This window comes from Gambusia affinis, linkage group LG13, assembly GCF_019740435.1.
Source record: "Gambusia affinis linkage group LG13, SWU_Gaff_1.0, whole genome shotgun sequence".
NCBI lineage: Eukaryota > Metazoa > Chordata > Actinopteri > Cyprinodontiformes > Poeciliidae > Gambusia > Gambusia affinis.
Window position 1 is genome coordinate 2,429,657 of NC_057880.1, and position 17,885 is coordinate 2,447,541.

Genomic DNA, 17,885 nt, shown 5'->3' on the forward strand with positions numbered 1-17,885 from the left:
TCCTCAGTGACTCATACAGATTTCTGACATTTGAAAAAAAAAGAAGCATTGAAAGAGGAAGAGGGAAAACAAAGTAAAGCACTGGTTGCCATGGCGTTCCGCAACTGCGGTATCGGTTGCCAAGGATACTCCACGAACTCCACTGGTGACTTTGTGAGGTGCTCCAAAGCTTTGGTTTCCACAAAAGACGACATGTGGTAACAGCGGGCTGCCTCTACACACAGAAAAACACAGGAAGCGGCTCATTTCTTGGGCAATTATTTTGGTTACATCACTTCCCTCCTTCACACATCGGTATTAGGGAAAATGCCTCAGATGGACTTACATCCTGATCCTGTTATTTTAAAAAACACATTGAGGCAAAACATGTAGCTGAGTTAGAGACACAAAGATCCAACATTCAAACTGTGTTGCAGCAGATTCTGCATCTGTTTCTCTCTTACTCTTTGATGCTTCAAAGGAGTTGAACTTGGTCGGCTGGACGTAGTTTACCAGAGTTGACATCTCCTCCGTAGCAACAGCCTCTCGCTCTGCAGAGCCCTGAGAGGAAGGCCAACAATCACAAGGTTAAACACTGAAATACGATCAAAGATTCCTTAGAAACACATCTTCACAGCCAAATAATCATGCACAAAGTTGGTTTTGTGAGCATAGCTGCTGCTCAACAACAGAGATGCAGGACAAACGCACAGGCTTGCTGTTGCACAGTAAAACAACAGCTGTTTCTTTTTGTTGTTTTTTTTTTTTTTTGTGGTGGACATATGAGAAAAATCAAAAACAAACATAAAATGAGTACACAGCTGAATTGAGATGCAATTCAAGCCTAATAAAGAAACAAGCCTTGACTTACACTTTATCAGAAAGTTAAGCTAAGAACCGCTCCAGATGTTACCCACAGTAACATCTGGATATTGAGCTGTTGGCATGTCATCATGACAGTCATAAGGTTGTCATACAGCAGCAGTCTTCAGATTAAAGATGTTTAATTTCTCTTCGGGATAAATAAAGTATGTCTGAATAGGACAAATAAAGTATGTCTGAAATGAATTCAAATATATTCAGTCTAACTGTTTCTAACTGTTATGTTCAGGGTTGTTCATTATGCTTTTGATTTTATGAAGAGTCTTTCAGCTTTCTTTCTTAGTTTGATTTTTATAGACTTTTTTTAAAACTGACTCGCTCTGATGCTGCGACCCTCATAGATGTCTACAGATGAGACTGCACTCTCCATAAATGAATTATAGAAAATCTATAACGTCGTTCTGTAAATATTGCAAAACCTAAACTCCCTTAACAAACGCAGTCTGCTCTGTCTCTTCTTGTATACAGAATCACTGGTGCTTCTCTAAAGCAGTCTGTCAACCAGGCAAACACAAATGCTCTTTAAATTCTTCCCCCATAATGGAAATTGTCTTTGACATGATCCTGCTTCTCATAAAATCCCCAATCATGTTCTCTGTGGGAAATGACAATTATTTCAAATTCAACACTAATTGCTACTTTCAATAACTATGGTGGCCTCCGGATTCTTCAACCCCCTGGAAAGAAGTGCACACATTGGGAAATCACATAGTCTGAAGCACGCTGCATGAGGTGTGCTTGAGATGTAACTCCTAAAAACCTGGAGTGTTGAAGGTTTAATAGTAAATGAAGAAAATCAACTCTCAACTGCAGTTGAAGCAGGACATTTACATACACAGGGTTTCTCCCAATGCATTATAAGCTTGGCAAGTCACCAGACTTTACTTGCCCCCCCAAGTCTTCTTTGTTTTTATTTAAAAACAATAGTAACCGTGGACCAAATGCGTCTTTGCTGCACTGTGCTATGCTGCACACTTTACCGGCGGAGCACAGTTGTTCCTGAAAGACGGGTTTATAGTTGATGCATTGAACTGGGCACTTGTACCATCCCAACTGTCAGGGGAAATACTGAAACAAATTCTATAAAGAACAGCCAGGAATTCAAAGCTCAGGTGCAGATTTATCTTCCAAATGGACTATGACCCTAAGCATACAACCACAGTGGCTACAAAGCAGCTTAAGGAAAACAAAGTCAATGTTGTGGCCATCACAAAACCTTGATCTCAGTCCTATGGAAAGTTTGTGGGCAGGTCTAAAAAGGTGTGTGTCAGTAAAGTGGAGAACAAACTTGACTTAGTTCCACCAGTTCTGGCAGTAGGAATAGACCAGAGCTAAAAAAACTACTGAGTAGCTTGAGAAAGGAAATCCAAAAGGTTTGACCTTCATAAAAATACTATGGCATCTGTGAGGAAGCCTGGGGTTCATTGAATCTCCAAACAGGCCGATGGTTCCAAGCACATAAATTCCAGCAAAGCATGGCTTCTGAAGAGGTCCTATACTGAAGTGACAATCGTTGTCATTGTTAATTTGAACTCAATTGCAAACCTCAACAAGCTCAACTAAGACCTGTGGATGAATGCCATCATGAGGCTGAAGCATTTAATGACAACATCAGTCATTAGAATTGGTATTTTGTGTTTTTTTAATGGCAAAACATTTGTAATATTCATTGAGTTCAGCTTTTTAAATTGATCTTGTTTTATATTATTTTTTCTAAACAGATGTTTTGTATGTATATATTGTAAAAACGTAATGTGACGTGCAGATTAAGCAATATCTGTGTTTCCATTGACCATAGAACTGGGCAATTTGACATTTCAAAAATAAATTCATTGCATGAGAGCACGCCTATTTTGAAAAAACTATTTTTTGATAAAACGTTTTGCTGCAAGGATGAGGTGTGCTGTTTTTTTTTTTGGCTGTATCAAAATTGGATTTTGCAAATGGAAACATTTTGTTTTGCATCACACAAGTCACATCATCAACAACCAGATGTTGCCGCTGGTGCAAACCATGAAGAAGACGATGACAGGAAGTGGTAGAAAGATCATGACACTACATAGTTTTAGTGACTTATCGCCTGAACAAACTTATTCAGATGTGCTTTTAATTGCATTTCTTATTAAAAGGAAAAAAATGTGAGTGCATAGTTGTGTCTTTTCCAAATTAGCGAAATACAGACAAAGTTGCACACTTTCGTAATGGAAATGCAGCAAGGGTCTGATCCAATCGATTGTGAAGTCAAGACAAATGGAAACTGACATAAGAGGCTCTTGATCACTGCATGTTTGCTCCGGCATACTATTAGATACTTGCTTTGTGAATAAAACACAAGAGTACAAATGATGGGCACAAAGCCAAACTGAGTGGATGAGGGCTGAAGTCTTTCAATTAAAAACTGTAACAGTACAAGATAGATAGCATCCAAACACTGACCAAAGACCAAAACCAAGGGAAATGACACATCAAGAACAGCACAGATGACAAATAAAGAGCAGCTTTGGGAACAACACCGAAAAAAAGGCACAAACTAAAAAAAAAATAAAAATAAAAAAACAGCAAACATTCACGACAAGATCAACAGCGGCACCAGCATGTAAGAACAGACCAACAAAGCTGTGAAAGCACACATTGCTTGCAAACGATAACAAAGGCTGACAGCGGTGAGGGTGGCCCTCTGTCAGCTCTTTAAAATGTCCCCACTGACCTTTTTACCATCATCATCTTCATCATCATCATCTTCCTCACTCTCAGCCTCCATGTCTGTTAAAATTAAATAAGTCACCATCATCTCCATGTCCCATCTCATTTCTACAGAAGAACTAGAATGAAACATGACTCCGTGGAAGGAAAGAAGCCGGCTGGCTACGAGGCAGATGCGTCATCTGAGGCTGGATGTGAGGCCTCACTGCACATCGTAGTTTAATTAGAGTCAACAAAGAGCTCTCAGGGAAAAAATGGTCTTGCAAACGTATTCACACCTTTGGACTTTCCAACATTTTGTTGCAAAAGCAAACTCTGGAATACACTGTATTTTATTAGGAGTTATGCGACAGACAAACTTCCAGTTGTGTAAATTGTGAAGAACATAAAAGGATAAATGTCGAAACGTGATTAAAATTTGTAATCAAGTTAATGACAGAAGCTGTAATTAATTATAGAAAACCATGTTTCAACAAAATAATCAACATTTCAATTCAAAAATAATTTTGATGTTAATTTATTAAATAATTAAACATATGTATGAGCTCAACAAGAAAGATATTTATAGTTTTCAGTCTATTATTTAGGTTATTCAACCATCAGATTGGTGCAAAGTACTATCTAGATTTTATGAACTTCTGATTGAGTGGAACGTCTTTAGAAATGTGGAGATTAGAGTTGGATACGTCTGTGCTGCTGCTACATTTTAGCGTTGAGATGCTATTTTCAGTTTGATCAGCCTCGCTGGTAGGCTAACTCTGTGGAGTTTGTCTGTTGGATGAACAAATGTACCAGAAACATGCAAACATGAAGGTTCTAACTGGAAGAAAAGCAATTGATTGCCTTTGTAAATTTGTCACACCTTAAAGACTACGTAATTAATGAATCAAAATGAATATGTTAAAGTTTCAGCCCTAATTTTTTATTAACATAAAAATCTGATACTTTTTTTTTTGTTTGATTTAAAAAAAACCACTCCTAAATAAAAACCAGTGCAAGCAAATAGTAAATGGTAAAAAAAATGGTAAACAGAAGATTATCTTTCTGTACCTTTTTAAAGAAGAAAATGATTTAACCTTATATCAGTTTGAGTTACTTACACCCTGACATATTTAGTTAAATGTATAAAGCAAGAACATCAAAATAATACATTCACACCGGTTCACACCAGGCAAGTCAGAGATAAAGTGTTTTAATTTTAAGTTGTGTTTGGTCACAACGCATCACCTGAAAACAAAATAGAGTTTAGAATAAGTGACCAGGAAATGACCATCCATCTGTACTGACAGACGGTGCAAGAAGAGCATAAGTCAAAAAATGGTTTTATGCAAATAACTGTGTTTAACAGAACATGCCATAGTTATGTTGAAACATGGTAGCTGCATGCTTTGATGCTTTTCTCCAGTTGACGGAGCCAAAAACAGGAGAATTTTGAATGAAAACTTGAGACTTTGGCAGATGTTCACCAGAACATGTTAGATGGCCCAAATCTGTATTCAACTGAGAATTTGTAGCAGTAGTTTTCATCCAGTCTGAGCTTCTTCACAAAAAAAAAAAACAACTTTAATATTTACAGTCATAAAATCCCAATGAAATACATTGAAGTTACTGGTTGTAGCGCATCGTTTTTCAAGCAACAAACCAAAAGATTGGAGCAAACACCCTGCAGCTGCTCTCGGATGAAAACAGATTATTTGTTTCTTAAAAGCGCTCTGACTGAAGGAAGTACAGCAAGAAATCCCAGTCTGCATTCTAAACCATGGCTGGGATCTTCGGTTCCAGCAAATGTTTTTAAGGACCTGGATGGCAAACATGTCAATACAGCCTTTAACTTTCCCTCTGCGCTTCTCTCTTAATTGGCGTTCAGTCCTTCTGATCTCATCTGGGATGTGTGTTCATTACTGAGGAATCCCTGATGAGATGCAGCGGTATAAATGTAAAGACATCTGAGGTTTCACTCCAGCTAAAAGGTTAAGATAAACACACACGAGCCTCGTAAAAGCAGCCGATCATTAAAAAAACCCCACACACATGAAATTGCTTTGTGTCTCTGCCTTCTAAGGACGATTCCGTCGCTGAACCTTTCCTGAACGATAGCAGTGACTCATATTCGCGAAGATGGATGTGAAAACAACTCCACAGATTGGGACAAAAAGCATTTTAATTTGACTCCTGAAGGCTCTGACATTTTGTGTCTTCCTGCAGATGATGCAGCATCACAAATCCCAAAGTAAACGATTGTCCTTTTTTTTGTCCTTTGACTGTCACAGCTGAGCATGTTTCATGTGGATTTCTGAGTCTATTGTCTTTGTGTCATACCTCCCGTGTTGTTGCTAGGAGACACTGGTTCATTGCTCTGATTGGCAGGCTGGTCAATTAGCCTCTTGGTGTCGGCGGTGTTGGCGGGTTTGTGAGATTTCTTGTTTTTGATGAGGATTTTGCCCATCAGCTCCTGAGGACTGGGCAGAGGGACGCCCGCCTCCAGCTGCAGACACGGAAAAAGTGTGAGGAAAAAGGAGAGAACAACGGTCAATGCAGGGTTACTTTCAAAATCACAGCATGAAACAACGTTCTGCATTTTCTTACCGGGTATTTGTCCAGAGGATCGATCAGCAAGGCTTCTCCGAAAATAGAGCGACAATATTCGGCCATTTTTGCCTGCTGCTTCAAGCTGGAAAACACATAAAGAGACATATTTACACATTTTATCTCAACAATGATATAATCTACATGAACAGGATAATTCATTCACCAGCCAGTTTACCTGGTACACCGGTTCAAAAGCAGATGAATTCAATTCAAAAACAATTTATCTACACCAACGGAAAATAAATGTCATAACTCATATCGTCCAAGTGTCTTAAAATATGCTGTGGGCATAAAGTGTCTGGAGTAGCAGTCAGTCTTACAATGACTCTGAAGAGGCCTCTGACTGAAGACTGTTGTTGTATGACAATCTCACGGCTGTCGGGACATGCTAACAGATTAAATTCTAGGCAGCAGAAACAGTCTTCCACATTAAGACAGTAGCTGCGTTTCTGTTACCAATGTGGGCAAAACCTTTGTAATTAAATAGTAAGCACAATTAAAAACACAAATGAATAAGTTTGCTCATGCAATAAATCACTAAAAACATGTCATCATCCTCCAACTTTTTCCTGTTGTCGTCCTCACCATGGTTTACCTCCGAATGTTGATTATGTGACATGTGGTGCAAAAACAGTACTTCCATTGCAGTTTTGTAATATAAATTAATTTGATCCAATCAAAAAAACAAACAAACAAACAAAAAAAACTCATCATAGCACCAAAACCTCTCATCAAAAAACAAGAGGGTTGTTTTTATGGAAATTGGCATGTTTCGATTAAGCAAATTTATTTTTGAAATGTCAAATGGTCAATGAAAGCACAGTTACTATCAGTTGCTCACAAGCATTGCTAATCCATCTCATTTATCTTTGCCACTCCTCTTTAAATTTCTGTTTGGCCGTATGGCTAGAAAGGCTGGACATTGCATCCAAAAATTAACCACCCAGATGGTGGTATCTCAGTGTAATTTGGCATCTAGACATGGTGAAAGTAACTTTAAAAGAGAGTTTTAGGATGGGGAAGAACAGGGATTTAACATGACAAAGAGTTTATTGTTATCCAATGCCAAACACCTCTGATAGGTTTTCTAAACTCTTGTTAAATCTATCATAAAGAAATTATGCACGAGTTGCAAGCAAGATAGGAAGGTGTATGGAAGAAAACGTGGCTGATGAGTGTATGTGTTAATATAGTCCTTACGAGTCGACGTGGTTTTCAAATGAAAGTATGACAGGAAAAGGTGAAGTCTTAAAGGCGCATTCTGCGATGGCTTCAATCACCTCCTACAAAATAATAATAAAAAAAACATCCTTTAGTTGATTTGCCAGATATCCATTTCACAAATAGGGTATGCAGGGAAACAGCCTAAACGAGTTCCAACATGGATTAGATTTCAGTGAAGCTGACTCAATTGCTTTAATATCAAATCTATTTAAGATATCGGTTTGAACCCAGCCAGCGTTTGTGCATTGCCCGGCAACAAGAGACGTGACTGAGACATAGCCTGACAAGTCAGTGTCATGCTGGCTGCAGCCAGCAACATGCTTTTAGGGACAATTCTGACTGGAAATTTAATCACTTGGAAAAACTGGCAGTGCTGATGTAAACTGGATGATTTCCTGGCATGGACTCATGGCATGGTGCTTTACAAGAACATTGATATGACTTTTTCACATTCCGTCACGTCACAACCACAAACCCAGATGTATCTTATTAGGATTGCTTAAGAGCTGGACCAACACAAAGTAATGTTGTCTTGGTCCAGCAATTACAATTAAAGATAATGTTTAATTGTAAAGGAGAATGAAAATGAATGAAATGAAAATTCACTTCTGAAGGTTCATCATATAAGATTTTCAGTAAAAACATCAGGCTGTGGCTGTATGTGGTAGTGGTTGTGAAAAATTAACACATAGCACTAAAACTGTCAACATGGTACAGATTAGGGTTTTAGGCAAGGCATTCCAGAAGACTATTGTTAGCCTGCTTTGTCTATTATAAAATTTGGGTGTTAAAACAAGATGATGACCCCGAGCATGAATGGTTAATGGAGGCTAATAACAAACTTCTAGAATAACTTTTCCAAAACTTTGCCTTCAACCCTAAAATGTGTATATTATGCTTAAATTTCCCATTTCTTGAAATCACTAATTATGCTGTAGTTAATGGATGCGCTGAAGTAGGACAAATTTCCACCGACAACATTTAAGACGTAGCGTTTATCTCACAGTTTCAAATAGTGGCTGACAAACCTTAAAGGAGATTTCAGAGGTCATGGTGAAGCCGTGAGTTATGACCGGCTCCTCCTCAGCGGTCCGCCCTTTCCACACGTCTAGTTCCACACAGCGACAACCGGCCAGCAAAACCTGCCGGTACATCTCCACCGAGGAGCTTCCTGCCAGCTGGCCCGCTGAAACACACGTAGAAGGAATATAAACAGAAAGAAAACTGTGACAGCTTGTCATCGACCCCAGGCAGCCAGACCCACCATACTGTTTGCCTAAGCTAAATTACAACATTTATGTTCGGGAAATTAGAAATCATGACTAATGACAACAAACTTGTAAAAACAGGTGGAATGTTGGACAAAATGAAAACATAACAGAGATTTTAACTCCTAAGAGCTGAAAAGCAATAATAAAGTTCAGCCTGACACGGGTTTGTGTCATCTATCATCTACTAGCTAACCTTTTATCACTTTGCTGTTCTTATCAACTGCGTGTGTTTTCTGAAGTTGGGTTACTTTATTAAAAACCAGTTGTCTTCTAAGTAGTGATCCAGTTATCCTAGTAAGGCAAGTGACTAGAAATTTTGAGCTTGCAGATGTACAAACGCAGGCTAGTGACACAACACAAGACACCTGTAAAATGTTTAACTTTCGTCACTGTTGTTGCCATGACATCCTATGTGTTGGGTTCGTGTTGTCTGGTGGAAAACTATCCCACTGATCCGTGCCATACTGCTCAGTAGAAACAAGGCGCTAGAGCTGTAAGGCCCGGTTTTGTTCACTAGCTAATGCTGTAATAAAATGCTACATTAACACCACTTATTGGCAAGTTTTTGTTTGTTGTTTAGTTTCGCTGAGAAATACTGCAATAGTTTTCTGACCAGAGCTGAATGATAAATGTTATTGTTTCTCATCGTGTATGTTGGGTTTTTAATATGGTGTGTTTGTTGTGTCCCTTACCTGTAAGGTACGTATTATGCGATGAGTTTATGAAATACTGTGACAAAGGAAAGTTCATATCTTCAGACTGATCCAGTTTCTCAGGAGGAATGACACTGTTCTCATCACTGGACAGATAACTGGAAAAAGCCTGGAGAGAGATAACACCTACAGACAACATGCATACAAAAACACAATGTCACACAATGAAAGTGAAAAACATGTTAAGTTAAAAACAATTTACATTTAGAATGACTGAAATAAGATATTGATTATATTGTGCTAAAAGGTATTTTGTAAAAGTGTGCACAATGGCTTAAAACCCTCTATCTGGTTTATGATAAAATGACTTTCTGACATTTTTTTACAGTCCTGAATATGTTAAGAAACTTTCACTCTACTTAAGCATTAACACCTTGGTAGCTAGGTCTGAAACGGGTATGGGCACAAGAGTCTGTTAATATGCAGTAAAACAGAATTTATGTTAAAATGGAGTAAATTCTAAAATAAAAATCTGCTGAAAATAAATTTATGCTAAAATAGAATTCATGCTAAAAAGGAAGTTATGCTAAAAGGCAAAATATGCTAAAAATGAAATTATGCTAAAAGGGATGTCATGCTAACTTCATGCTAGAAAGATATTCACTCTAAATAGGAATTTATGCTGAAAAGGGAATTTAAGCTAAATTGGAATTCATGCTATAATGGAATTTGTATGTTTTGTTATGTCAGCCTTTTGTTGAACCTTCTGGGCCACTGTAGAAATTGGTACTGGCAAGTCAAAGCTTTTTAGTCTGGACCTCATCCCTGATAAGTAAATATGTTTTGCAAAAGTGATGCAACACTTGTTAGAGATGAGTCTTTCTTTTTATGATATACCTTTATTATATTCAACAAATTTTCAACAAAACAGAAGAATCGTTATCAGGATACATTGACCTACAAAATGTTGATCAGTCTGCTAAGACCAGTTAGTGTGGGTTGATGCTTACAACACTGGGATCCTCTACATTATCTTCATCTGTTGATGAATCCAAGCAAAATCACAACTGCAAACAGGTTTCAGATTGCAACTGCCCCACCATCATTTAAAGAATTTATGAAATTTCTGGTTTTAAACACAAAATGTTAGAGCTAGTGACCCCAAGCCAAATTGTAAACTGTATTTACATACAGTTTACTGTATTGATCTGAGTAGCGCAGGCTATGGTGAACCAAAAAAGGCCTTGGAGAAAAATAATTAAGCCAATGGCCCATTCTAGAGCCAGAGACTAGCTTGACATTGTGCAGAGGTTGCCCAAATAATCTTTAGGTACATGCTTTTTGTTTTAAGGTGATTGAAGTAAAGTGAAGAATTTTCAAAAATACACTAATTAAAACATTTTGATGCCTTAGTTAGATTTATACATCTTATCTTAGCTAAAGCATGTTATGTTAACACCAAGGCATCTCTTAAATCATTATATTTAGACATCAAAATATGTTTCAAACATATCTCAATCACTTATAATAAAAAAGGCTTACACTGTGTATACCTTGCTTTAGATTTTCCTGGTCATGTTGGTAACGCTCCATCAGAGTGCGTGTCTGTGCGGGGCGAAGAGGGGGGTAAAGAATTTCATTAAGCCTCGGGTCTCTCTGCTTGTTGTTGATGAACTCGGTCATCTGATCGATGGACATCCCTCCACCCTTGCCTCCTCTGTAAAAAGGAGCGCAGTCAGTTTAGCACACAACACCCATGGGGCAAAAATATGGAGCTCATCAAGAGTGACCAAGTAAGCCATCATGCTATGCTGTTAATTGGGAAATTCAAAACACCTTGATAAAAAATCACCCACAAGTATTACACTAGCAAGACCTTTTCTTGACTAAAAAAGGTTCAAAAGAATTCTAAATGATGCGGATGCTGTTTTCCTACTGCAGTTTGAAGATGTTGCCGAGTTCAGGACGAGGACACAGACTCTCCAAGAAGTTCCTGTAAACATCCAAGGTGAAGTCCTCCAGTTTGATGCTGTCACCCTGGTCAAATAAAGAAGACACGGAAACAGGTTTAATTGTAACATCAAGAGGGGAAAACAGCTAGTCAAATGTGTTTCTGTCTGGAGCTGTGAGTGTTTATTGCTGTTTTTCTATTTGGGTTCTTTTGGGCTGTTTATTATTTTGTGGACTGGCTACAGTCTCTGTGTATCCCAGAGCCTCAGCCAACCTTGGCTGATGTTCTGTCATTCCCTTCATCCCCTGAGCCTCCCCAGACCGCCTATAGTCCTTAACCTCAGGCTCCATCCACAGCTCAAACCTTACCTCAGAGTGCATGAACACTCAGAATTCCTGAACCCCTCTAGTGCTCCCTAGTCAAAGTCTCAACTCAGTGCCCTAAAGCCCAAGCTTCATTTCAGAGCGCCAGAGCCTGTGTGCCACCTGCTGCACCCCCAGGGCCACCTGTTGTACCCTCCAGCCAGCTGTAGTTTTCACACTGGAAATCCCCAAAGTCTGCCTCTCAGTGGTTCCTTCAGAGACTTCCTCTACTCTTCTGGCCTACCACTTCTTTGCACATGGGTCCTATTTCTACACAAAACAGGACAGTTTCAGTCCAAAATTGAAATAGCTAAAGCTATGAATAGCTCTAAGCTATTCATAACTGTAGCATGAATAGCTCCATTTCCATGGACCCTATAATCCCAATGAAATCCTTTGTTTCTGGTTTCATAAACCTCAATGTGCGCTTTAAGAGAATCCCTGTTTGGATTTGTCAAAGTAATTTAGATTTTGAATGACAGAGGAACAAATGTAGTCCATGGAACTAGCTCTGTAATTTAATGCCAATAGGAAGCTACTAACAGCATTAGCAGCCAACGGTGAGCTACCATCAGTATTTTCATGGTGCTTACAAATTGTTAGCATTTTGTCTGCTACTGTTTCTGTTTACTATTGGGAACTCAAGATCTGAAACTGTGTCATTTTCACTGTCACCTTCATCTATTTACTGCATCTTTTTATAATCTAAACTTCTGCTCACCCGTCCATATGGCAACTTGCAGCTCTCGAGGGCATTCTCAATTCTCTTTCTGTCCGATGAAAACAGCCGGCCAATACTGCAACAGGAAAAATGGACAACCTCAGTTAGAACCTTTAACAAAGATAATTAAATAAAGTCCCTTTTGAAAAATATCTTTGCATCTTTAGACTTTTTGAGTTTTGTAGAACTCCTTCCTTCCTCCTTTACTTTTCCAAGACACAAAGTGACCTTAATTTGCTTCTACAAAGCAGCTTTCCTTCATACAATGTCTTATGTGCCTCATAACTCCGGCACTGGTTGATTACCAGGTCAGTGCTGAATTAGGTACCTCCATGAATAATGTCCCTGTTTTTGCTTCCCCAAGTGCAGATGGAATTAGGTTTAATCTTGGAAGCAAGGGATACGAAAGAGCAAAGTTTAAGTTTGTGAGTGTCTCTGCAGATTTTCTCAAGCTATTTCTTCACATTTACAAGCCTCTGTGCCTAACGCCTGATGTTCAGACACAGAACACAGACTGACGATGACAAAAGTAATCATGAAGGTCTTACTTTTTCACAGGAATTTTTCCCTCTGCGTTCGGCTGAAGAGTCAGCCTGACATACCTGAAACAATGACAAAAATATTGAAACATTTTGACAATTGGTTGAGTTACAACTGTATGCTTTAATATACCCTGTTGGGATTTTATGAGATTACATTTTTCAACAAAAGAGTCTGAAATGTGTGACAGGTCATTGTATTAGTCCTCTTGAGTTAATAAGGAATAAGCTTTTGTTGCAGTTAAGGCTGAATCTTTTGGGGTATGTCTCTACCATCTTTATCCATCTTTACCCATCATCAATCACAGGTTGCAATTAGCATGAATGCCAGAGTTCAGCTCAGTTTTTATTTTACCAGACTTCCTTCTTTCTCACAGTTGCTGTGTCTTCACTTAGTTGTAGAAAACTGCATGAGTTTAGATGTGTAGCTTTTCCTACCCTGATGAATTATGTTTTTTTCGTCGTTCAGGCTGTGTGTTCACACGGATCAGGCGTTTTGGAAAATTGCAAACCATAATTCTTAAAAATGCCAGTTTCATGTTTTCAGTAACTGCGTTTCCATGTAACTATAAAATTGCATGAACTGAAATTACAAAACTAAATTTGCTTAATGGAAGCATGCTAATTTTGAACAAACTCAATAAAAAGTTCTGACACTAGGATGAGTTGTTTTTTTTTTTTTTTTTTAGCCTTTATCAAAATAGATGCATTTTGCAAAACTGAAATGGAAACGCTTTTTTCACATCACACAAGTCACGTGATGAACAGCAGGATGTTACTACCGGCAGAAACACCAAATAAGACGACAGGAAGTGGTAGAGGATGATGGCTTGTTTTTGTTTATCTGACAAAGCACTGCATTTAAAGTTTTTGTAATTTGCATAGTCATAAACCAGTTTAATGACTCTTTGTGCCTCTAGGATTTAAATGGTGACAGGATGAGAATATCAGCTTACCCACAATTTTTCTATAGTATATCACATCAGCAATATTTTTATTAACAAAGTTTAAACTATTTTTTATCCATCTATTGACTTTCTCCAGTAATGTGTGTGTGTGGGTGTCTGTGGATGTGTGTGTGTGTGTGTGCGTGTGTGTGTGTGTGTGTCTGTGTGTCCAGCCTCACGCTTTCAGCAGACTGTGGTCTCTATTGAGATTGAGGCTCAGCAGGTTAGTAGCCAAAGCAAACACCTCCTCACACCACAACTGTAAAACAAACAAACAAAAAAAGCTCACACATTTTATCTTCATTGTCCTAAACATTACAATCGTCCCTAAATGTCCCAGAAGCAGGAACCAGCTCTTTACCTTGGCTTCGTCCTCCTGCGAAGCGATGAAGTTCAGTTGGCTGATGTTGACCAGGTCTGAGGCGGTAACCACAGTGACCATGCGGTTCTCCAACCGACCAACGAGGTTTCCCACATCAAGCAGCTCCCGCAGCTTGGCTTCCTGTCGGAGGACACGGAAAGAAAAATGTTAACTGAATTGGATTCATAGTGGTGATGGTGGTTTTAGAAAGATTACTGTAAACATTTAAGCAGTAAGGAGATTTTAAATCACTCACCAAATAATTGAATTTATTAGACAAATTTGAAAAACTTACTTTTTTTTTGTTTTTTTTTTGTTTTTTTAAGATTTCCAAAAATTTTAATACATTTCTAATGGTTGTTCTGTTCTTTTATTACAAGACAACTTGGACACTTCATTATACAGAAGACCCAAAATAAATTTTTTTCTTAAGCAGAAATGCAGAAGATCCCTTTACATAGGATGGTAAAACATATGTTGTAAAAATTTTACATGGCCTATTTAGTTAAAAAAATGTACTACAAAACTTACAAGATAAAAAACATAACATATCATTCATTAGCCTATAAGTAAAGACATTCAACCAAACATAAAAACATGTGTATGCCAAGCTCAAGTGTTATTGCGAATTTAACTTCAAATGTGATAAAAAATTAATGAATAAAACATTAGCTTTTCCGCAACATTAGCAGAAGCCTCACTGGGCAAGGTCACTGATGGGACGCAGAGAACCAAGAGACTTCAAATGCAAAAGTAAATAGCATTAGAAATACAGTTCAGGACAAAAAGTCATGCTGAGGGGAGTGATACCTTGGGAGGTTTGGTGCTTCTACCAGTTCTGACATCCTTCACATAGATCAGGTCCAACAACTCTGTGTCCTAATGATAACACAACCAAAACAAATCAAACACAACCACAAGTATTTAGAAACAACCAGTGAAAAAAGTGTTTTCTTAAGAGAGAAAATCTGTTGTATAAATCAAGACATTCATTTTAGTCTTGCTTGTTTCTTCACATTCGAATTGAAACTCCTGTCCCTGTTTTATCAGAGTAAGCTTTTTTTTATTGGTGTTTTATTACAAGTGCATAACATCCAGGATTTCTCCCAATGTATAAGCTTGGCAGGCCACCACGTTTTACATGCACACCCACCAGACTAATCACTGTTTATTTATTATAGGGTTTTTTTTTTAATACACCAGTAAGTGTTACCAGTCAAAAAGTCTCTTTGGTGAAACAGCTGGCAGCACAATGGCAACATAGTATGGTAGGTACGTGAAAAGGAGAATGATGTCAGGAGTGTCTTTTATTTTTTTAATTTTGTGTTTATGTTAGCCAGCAGCTACAATTACCATAACTGTCAATAAGTACAGGGCTTCCCCCTGCTAATGTGTTATAAGCTCCCCCATCTTTTAGTTTTTAGAAAAATTTATAACTGAAAAAAGAAAAAAATATATATTTTCTTTTTTGTTTGTTCTTTGTTTTTTAAAGCCAGATTACAAGTGTCTCTTTTGCTCTGAGCGTTTCACTGGCGGAGCAGATTTATTTCATAAAGATAAGTTTATAGTTGATGTATTTTAACCCAGGCGCTCGCAGACCAATCACACCGCTGGCGCATCTGTCAGTTGCCTCGCAAGCTGCCGTTGCTTGATCTCTGAAGTTTACCATGATTTCGGCCCAAAGCATGACTCCACCACCTCCTTGCTGACGTCACAGCTGTGTTGAGATGTGGTGGCCGTCCACCACCAATCCACTACTGTGTTCATCTGGACCATCCAGTGTTGCACAGCAGTCATCAGTGAACAAGTGTTTGAAAATGAATCTTCATGTACGGCTGAACCCACTGCCACCGTTTCTGCTAGTGATCTCTGATTAGGGGCCCAACAGTAGATTCATGCACCTCAAGCCTCTGGAGGATCCTCCACCTTGAGGTTCCAGAGGCTCCAGCTGCTTCAAATAACTGTTTGCTGCTTTGTAAGGACATTTTAACAGCTGCTCTCTTAATCCGATGAGTTTGTCTAACAGAAACCTTCCTCATTATGTCTTTATCTAAACAAACACATCTTTGTTCTGAATCAGCCACAAATCTCTTCACAGTACAATAACGCTTCAGTTTTTATTAAATTTCTAATGTTTCCATACCTTGTCATTATGGTACTACACTATCTGATGATTTTCGTCAGCAGAGATCCTTTCTCTTTCCCATATTGCTTGAAACCTGTGGCCTGATTAATAATGAGGAACATCCTTCTTTAGTAGATTTCCTTTAATTTAGCTCACCAGACAAACTAATCAACCAGCTCTCTGAAATTAATTATAGTGATTCAAAGAGCCCTGACACACAATACCATCTATAAATGTAATAGCACAACAAAAGATTTAATCGTTATGACACTTAAATCTAATTTGCATAATAATTTGGAACACGGTGTAAAAGACTCACAACGACCATGTCAGAAGCTACATGTCTCCTGTTTGGTTTATATATGGACCCAGAAATACCTTGACACATTTTGTATTCATGTTTAAAATATGTAACATGGCAACATGTTGAGTCTGCTTTACATGTGTAAAATTTTACTATTGTGTTACTTTTGCAGCAATGGCCTGAAAAATAAATTAAAATTTTTTTATGTAAGGAACAACAAGTAATATTCAAATGTTTAATGTTAAAAAAGCCCAAAATGATTGAGAATGTAATTTACATTTAATTTAGCTAATAAGAATGAATGACAAGAGTAATGATTACTGATATATATAATTAAAGGATGACTTAATGACTCATAAACATTCATTTTAAAATCTTCAGTTCTTTAGTAACGGATCATCATGGACAAGGCTCTTTATTATTTGCATCAGGTATTAGTGTGGGTTCCTCACCTTGTTTTGGTCAGTCCAGAAGAGGTAAAATCCATGAGGATCCACATGTAGAGTCACTGGAGTAACTGTGGACAAATCCTGGAAATATATAAATGGATGGAGTCAGTGACAAGAAGAGGAGCCTGCAGAAAACATTTTAGAAGTGAAAGAAACATTTCTAGAAAACCCTGATGATAAGTGTCTCATCACACAGATCACTGCTTACTACTATACAAATTATGCAATCAGTCCACCTGCTCTGGTGACACAAAACTGTGTTGACTCATCAGTGTTGGAAGATGATTTTACTAGAAACGAGCATTAACTTCTGATGATGCAACTCATTTGAGCACATTCCTGTTCAGCTAGCATCCCATGGCAGCTACCAATTAGAATCACATCCAGCAGAATCACATCTGCACATCTAATATTGTGGACAATATTAGTGTTGTCCACAGAACAATATAATTATTTGTTTCTATTTCAAAAATTAAAAGTTGTGTCTTCAGCTGCATTTAAAAATGTTATTCTTTCTTGTGTAATTATATAAAAAGCATTTAGTATAAAAATGTATTTTTAAATGGCGCACAGCAATGATTGTTATCACTAAGAAATTAAGAACAAATAAAGAAAGGAAAATTGACCATGGCCATTTACATGTAAGGAAGCTGTTTAGTAAGCATCTGTAAGCAGAGTCTACATTCCTACTCATAAACACACATTGGGATGTCACATCATCTCCTTATGTAATAAATTGATGACCTCTATGTATATATATATATATATATATATATATATATATATATATATATATATATATATATATGAAGTATATCATACATC

The 17,885-nt window shown here is 37.8% G+C and overlaps 1 protein-coding gene across 1 annotated transcript in view; it reads right to left on the reverse strand.

The window, feature by feature from the left end:
• LOC122842723 (1-phosphatidylinositol 4,5-bisphosphate phosphodiesterase beta-1-like) overlaps positions 1 to 17,885 on the reverse strand; it is a 28,988-nt gene that overhangs the window by 9,831 nt on the left and 1,272 nt on the right. The window contains exons 2-17 of the mRNA XM_044136853.1: positions 17,064 to 17,141; positions 14,993 to 15,061; positions 14,183 to 14,323; positions 14,001 to 14,080; positions 12,884 to 12,937; positions 12,336 to 12,411; positions 11,238 to 11,338; positions 10,855 to 11,018; positions 9,341 to 9,487; positions 8,406 to 8,563; positions 7,354 to 7,436; positions 6,151 to 6,235; positions 5,884 to 6,049; positions 3,569 to 3,624; positions 444 to 540; positions 130 to 214 (exon numbers count right to left, since the gene is read on the reverse strand). Coding sequence (XP_043992788.1) covers positions 130 to 214; positions 444 to 540; positions 3,569 to 3,624; positions 5,884 to 6,049; positions 6,151 to 6,235; positions 7,354 to 7,436; positions 8,406 to 8,563; positions 9,341 to 9,487; positions 10,855 to 11,018; positions 11,238 to 11,338; positions 12,336 to 12,411; positions 12,884 to 12,937; positions 14,001 to 14,080; positions 14,183 to 14,323; positions 14,993 to 15,061; positions 17,064 to 17,141 — 1,640 coding nt within the window. The remainder of the gene's footprint in view (positions 1 to 129; positions 215 to 443; positions 541 to 3,568; positions 3,625 to 5,883; positions 6,050 to 6,150; positions 6,236 to 7,353; positions 7,437 to 8,405; positions 8,564 to 9,340; positions 9,488 to 10,854; positions 11,019 to 11,237; positions 11,339 to 12,335; positions 12,412 to 12,883; positions 12,938 to 14,000; positions 14,081 to 14,182; positions 14,324 to 14,992; positions 15,062 to 17,063; positions 17,142 to 17,885) is intronic.